The following is a 6,215-nucleotide window of genomic DNA, read 5'->3' on the forward strand; positions in this document are numbered from 1 at the left end:
AGAAAGCCGATCTTTTGGCTGACGCCTTAACTGGCGCTCTTGAAGGAGCAGCAGTGGTCACCCGTCCGGTAAGGAAAAGAGAGCTACGCGTAACGGGATTGGATGATTCGGTGGAACCCAGTGATGTGGTAAGGGCAATCCTTGGTGGAGACTATGGCGCGCGTCGTGAAGCAGATGTCATTGCTGGCCCCATACAAGTGGGGCGAAACGGCCTGGGCACGTTATGGCTACGATGTCCGGTAGAAACGGCGGAGAAAGTGGCAGAAGGAGATAGATTGCGCGTGGGATGGTCCTCGGCCAAGGTCACGCTTTTACCGCCGCGACAACTCCAGTGCTATCGATGCCTAGAGTATGGCCATATTAAGCAGATGTGCCGCAACGTAGAGGATAGAAGTGCGGCCTGCTATAGGTGCGGACAAAATGGCCATAAGGCAAGAGATTGCGCTGAACGTGCACACTGCGTGCTCTGTGAATCGCGCGGCCTTGAACCCAACCACAGAGTGGGGGGGGGCGTCCTGCACATCTCGAACCAAAGGCAGGAACGGACGACAAGTGCCCCCAGAGCGGAGGAGCGAGGGGCAGACACAAATGATGGAGGTGGACCAGAATGGACCAGTTAATACAAATTAACGTTAACCATTCTGGCCCGGCGCAGGACCTGCTCCAACAGGTCATGCGGGAAAGAGGAGCGGGACTTGCGGCGGTGTCCGAACCTCGCAGGCCCCCTACCACCTCAAATTGGGCAGTGGATCAGGATGGAGTAGCGGCGCTGACATGGTTACCGCAGGGAAGCCGCTCGGTGACCGGTATGCATGCAAGAGGACCGGGCTTTGTGGCGGTCAAGTGGGGGGAAATAGTAGTGTATAGTTGCTACTATTCCCCCAACCAAGACAGAGAGGAATTCGAGGACCGCTTGGATCTCCTGGCTGATAGCGTGCGAGGAGTGAGGGGCAAGCCCACACTGGTGCTAGGCGATTTCAATGCATGGTCGACTCAGTGGGGTCCCCCTCTACTAACGCTAGAGGACGCGCGGTGGAGGCGTGGGCAGCCGCGGCCGGCCTCCATGTTCTGAATAGGGGACGGTATTTCACCTGCGTTTGTCCGCAGGGAGCTTCCAGGATCGATCTGTTGTGGGCGTCCAGTGCTGCGGCTCCATTGGTGGAACGATGGAGGGTTCTAGTTAACGTGGAGTCGCTGTCGGACCATCGATATGTAGCACTGACGGTAAAGCAAATAACAGGAAGAGATGGTCAAATAAAGATGGAACGGTCCCCTAGGTGGAAGCTGGAAAAGTGGGACAAAGATCGGTTCAAGGCAGCAATCTTGGGAGCAACCTGGAACGAATCGGAGCATGAGGGTTGGTCGGCAGAAGAAGAAACGACGTGGATGGTGGAGGTCGTGAGAAACGCAAGCGATGCGTCAATGCCGAGGGTACGTGGCGCCTTTACTCTTCGCAAGCAGGCCTATTGGTGGTCAGAAAAAGTAGCCGCGTTAAGAAAAGAGTGCGTTGGACATCGAAGACGATACACAAGGGTACGAAAGCGTTATGGTCAAAGAGCGCCCGGTATAGTCGAGGAGGTCAGAGTTGGATTTCGGGAAGCGCAACGGGCCCTCCGCAAGGCCATAGTTGAGGCGAAAAAAGAAGCGTGGATGTCTCTGACACAAACAATAGATAAGGACCCTTGGGGCACCCCATACCGGATGGTGTTATCCCGGCTGAGAACCGCGGGACCCCCTATAACAGCGACGGTGGAGGTCAAAGATGCCCGGAAAATCGTACAGGCCCTGTTCCCCACGCGGACAGACGGGGAATACACGGGAGAGCAAGAACGGATCCCCTGGAATCCAACGTACGACGTCAGCGAGGAAGAATTGGAGGAAGCGGTACGAAAGATCACGGGTAAGAAAACGGCACCTGGACCGGATGGACTATCATGTCCGGTATGGGCTTTAGCGGCAAAAACGGCGCCGGATGTCATCAGGAGATGTTTTAATAAGTGCATGCAGGCTGGAAAATTCCCGAACATCTGGAAGAGAGGAAGGCTGGTGTTGGTGCCAAAGCCGGGGCGCTCGGGAGGTGACCCGTCGTCATACAGGCCGTTATGCTTGCTTGATGATATTGGGAAGCTCTTCGAGCGGATACTGGCAAAACGGATTGAGGCGCACCTAAGTGTAACAGGCGGATTGTCAGACAGACAATATGGCTTCCGACCGATGAGGTCCACGATTGATGCGGTGCTAAGGGTACGGCGAATCGTTAAGGAACATCTTGTGCAAGGAAGAGTATGCGTGGCAGTGAGCCTCGATGTGCAAAACGCATTTAATAGCTTGTCCTGGGTAGCTGCGAGAAAGACAATAAGAAAGCGGGGACTTCCAACCTACCTGCAAAAAACCCTGGAAAGTTATTTTGAAAACAGAAAGGTTACTTACCTGTGCAAGGACGGCAGGAAAAGGAGACACGGGATGACATGCGGGGTCCCACAGGGCTCGGTCCTGGGACCACTCTTGTGGGACATGGCATACGACGTTGTTCTGGATGTGCAGCTGCCACGACACAGCGAGGTCATATGCTATGCCGACGATACGTTGGTGCTATCGGCCGGAAACACGGATAGAGAAGCGGCAGAAAGAGCGACTANGGCGGTTGGTGTGGTGTCGAGAGAGTTGGAGACCCTGGGCCTCAAGTTGGCAGCCTCTAAGACCGAGGCTGTGGTGTTCCGGAAAAAAGGAAGACCAGGCGACCCACTAAACATAATGATAGGACGAGAAAAAATCGCGACGGGTCCCCATTTTAAGTATCTGGGTCTAATTATAGATGAGAAGTGGACATTCAAGGAACACTTTAAATATACGGCGCAGAANGCAACACGGGTAACAACGGCTCTGGCAAGGTTGATGCCTAATATGAGAGGCCCGCGTGAGCACACTAGGAGATTGTACATGATGGTGGTCAANTCTGTGCTCATGTATGGGGCGCCGGTATGGTGCAACGAGGTAAAGAGGCGCGTGTCGTCTCCGATGGTGGAAGTGCAGCGCATGATGGCGGCCAGANTGGTGCGTGCGTATCGCACGGTATCTGGGGAAGCAGTAAGGGTGTTGGCCCGCACCCCTCCNGTGGACTTAATGGCGTGGCGACAGTCGGCGGTGTACGGCGCCATTCGCGAGGCAAGAGAAAGAGACGGAAGANGTGAGATCAACGAGGAAGAGGAAGTACGAATACAAGAACGAACAGGACGAGCGATGATTAGGCAATGGCGGGAACGCATAAATGATCCCTTTCTGTCGGGCCGAAGGGTTTGCGAGGCTGTGGGACCGGTGNTGCGGCAGTGGGTCAACAGGCGGCACGGAGAGCTTGGTTACCATACAACCCAGGTCATGACGGGGNACGGTTCGTTCGGTGCTTTCTTGTACCAAATAAGAAAAGTAGACTCCCCCAGGTGCATGCATTGTGAGGGGGGTAATGTAGATGACGCCCAGCATACACTCGAGCATTGCCNCGCGTGGGAAGGAGAGAGAGCTGCTCTGCGTACGGCACTCGACGAGGATGACTTGTCATTGCGCACGTTAGTGCGGCATATGATTAGTGACAAGGGAAAGTGGCGGGCGGTGGAAACATTTTGTTTCCATGTGATGATGGCGAAGGANGACGCCGAAAGAGCCCGCCAAAATCAACCGGCTCGGCAAGATCGAGGGAGAATGGGGGATGGGGACTAAGCGGCCTAGGTCGCTCCACCCCTCTCCTTTCTCTCTCTCCCAACTACAGCGGTAGGGATCTTGTAAGAAGAAAGAGCAGAGCAGTGCGGAACTGCACTGAACCAAGGGAGGGGGGGAAGCGGGGAGCTTCTCCCCTCACATTGCACGTGGTTCATGGGCAGTGGTGGGGGACCAGGGTGGTCCTTGGCCTCCCACTAAACAGGAGGAGACGGCAGTGATAGCCGAGGCGCTTGGGGGGGAAGTCGCGAAGGAATAGTCGTCAGACTTTCCAGGCTTCCCTCCACCTTTAAAGCGCAAAAGGGACCACCGAGGTGTTTTAGCGGGTAGTCCCTCTCCATCCCAATTTTATTGGGAGGGGGGAGAGTCCCGCATACCCCCGTCACTTCCCCAAGTGGCGGGAAATGCATCAAGCATTTCACCTCGTAAAAAAAAAAAAAAAAAAAAGGCCTGTGATGTAGCGTCTACCCGTATAAAGACGATCCCTTCCAAACGGCAAACATACTGGTGGAATAAAGACTTGGCCGAACAACGAAGGAAGTGCACGGTGGCCAGACGAATGATGGTAAAGTCTAGAAGGCGAGGAAATTTAGAGAATGCTGAAGCTGCCAGAAAAGAACTAAGGGCCCTACAGCGATCATTGAGGATTGCTATCGCGGAAGCTAAAAAGAACGCGTGGCAGGAGTTGTTGGCAACCTTAGATAGTGATCCCTGGGGAAGTCCATACAAATCGGTGATGAATCGCCTGAGAAAGGGAACCTTGTCGGTCACCGAATCGCTGGAAGAACACGAATTGGAGAACGTGGTAAGCGGACTTTTCCCCGAGCAAGAAGGGGCTGAAGAACGATGGCCTGAGGTACCCCCGGTGTTGGATGACGACGATTTTATATCTCTTGATGAGATAAAAAGTGCCTTTAAAGATGTTAAGCGGCAAAATTCGGCCCCAGGACCGGATGGGATATCAGTAGGGGTAGTGGCAGCCATGTTTTCGGTAGTTCCTGACCGCCTTGTCCGATGTTTCAACACGTGTATCCAGAAAGGAAGGTTTCCCGAGTGCTGGAAGGTGGCTCGGTTGGTCCTTGTTCCCAAACCTGGCAGGGAGCCTGGTAATCCTTCCTCGTATCGCCCGCTCTGCCTGCTAAGTGACATCGGCAAGTTATTTGAGCGGGTGCTGGCTCGGCGCATGATGGAGTGGGTTGAAGCACGTGGAGGCTTTGCAACTCGTCAGTTTGGCTTTCAAAAGGGGCGATTTACATGCGACGCAGTGTTGGCCCTTAGAAGTTTTTCCTCCTCTTTTACAGTTAATAGAGGTGTATGTGTTGCTGTATCGTTGGACGTCAAGAATGCATTTAATTCGCTGCCTTGGCCAAAAATCTGCGAAGCCATGGCAATATGGCGTATGCCTGTGCATATTAGACATGTTGTAGCTGACTATCTGAGGCATAGGTTTATCAGGTATACGAGTCCTGATGGTCAAATGTCTGAAAGGCGAATTTCGTGTGGGGTCCCGCAGGGATCGGTTTTGGGTCCCCTACTTTGAAACCTCACATACGACCAAGTCTTGCGATTCCAAGTCCCATCTACGTGCCGTATCTTTTGTTACGCAGACGATACATTAGTGGCTGCGGGTGGTCCCAATGTTGAATACGCGGTTGCTGTGGCAAATCGCGGACTTAAGGTTATCAGCAGAGTTATTGGTGCCTTGGGACTCAGTATTGCTCCAGAAAAGACAGAAGCGGTGATTTTCCGCAATAGAAGAGCCAGAATACAGGTTTTGCCGGTGTCTTTAAACGGAACTGAAATTATGCCAGGGCTGTCGATGACGTACCTGGGATTTATTCTCAATGACGGATGGACATTCAGGTTCCATTTCCAGCATATGATTGCTAAAGGACAGAAAGTCTTTATGGCTCTTGCGCGTATAATGCCCAATCTAGGCGGACCCGCTGAAAGACGAAGATGACTATATATGCATGTTTTCCTAGCGGTCATTTTATATGGTGCCCCGGTATGGGCCGACGTATTTATAAAAAATAAAATGGCGGTGTCCCAGTGTCGTGCTGTGCAAAGACAGATGGCGATACGAGTAATTAGTGCCTATCGCACAGTGTCGTCGGACGTCGCTTTTCTACTGGCAAGGTTTCCACCTTTGGAATTGTTATGTGAGGAACGGGCTAACATCTTTAAATATCTTCGCCTCGGAAATGGACCGCTGGATTATGACCAGCTTAAAAGTACGGAAGGAATAAACACCAGAAACAAATGGCTTGCTAAAATTAGGCTGAGTCAGACTGGCAAACGAACAAAGGAAGCTGTGTTTCCAATCTTTGAGCGGTGGTTGACAAGGCCGCATGGTGCGCTGTCGTTCCATCTGACCCAAATGATGACGGGACATGGGTGTTTTAATACTTTTTTTTTTTTTTTTTTTTTGTTCCGTATTGGGAAAGCTGAAACAGAGAGATGTTCTCATTGTCGTTGGGCAATAGATTCCCTAGAACATACTT

General features: G+C 52.6%; 1 protein-coding gene across 1 annotated transcript in view; it reads left to right on the forward strand.

The window, feature by feature from the left end:
* Positions 1 to 3,714, forward strand: part of LOC109860977 — a 6,123-nt gene extending 2,409 nt beyond the window's left edge. The window contains exons 2-4 of the mRNA XM_020440412.1: positions 3 to 431; positions 656 to 964; positions 1,108 to 3,714. Coding sequence (XP_020296001.1) covers positions 3 to 431; positions 656 to 964; positions 1,108 to 3,714 — 3,345 coding nt within the window. The remainder of the gene's footprint in view (positions 1 to 2; positions 432 to 655; positions 965 to 1,107) is intronic.
* Positions 3,715 to 6,215: the final 2,501 nt, after the last annotated feature.

Source organism: Pseudomyrmex gracilis, unplaced genomic scaffold (genome assembly GCF_002006095.1).
Source record: "Pseudomyrmex gracilis isolate BER0280 unplaced genomic scaffold, ASM200609v1 scaffold_526, whole genome shotgun sequence".
Classification (NCBI taxonomy): domain Eukaryota; kingdom Metazoa; phylum Arthropoda; class Insecta; order Hymenoptera; family Formicidae; genus Pseudomyrmex; species Pseudomyrmex gracilis.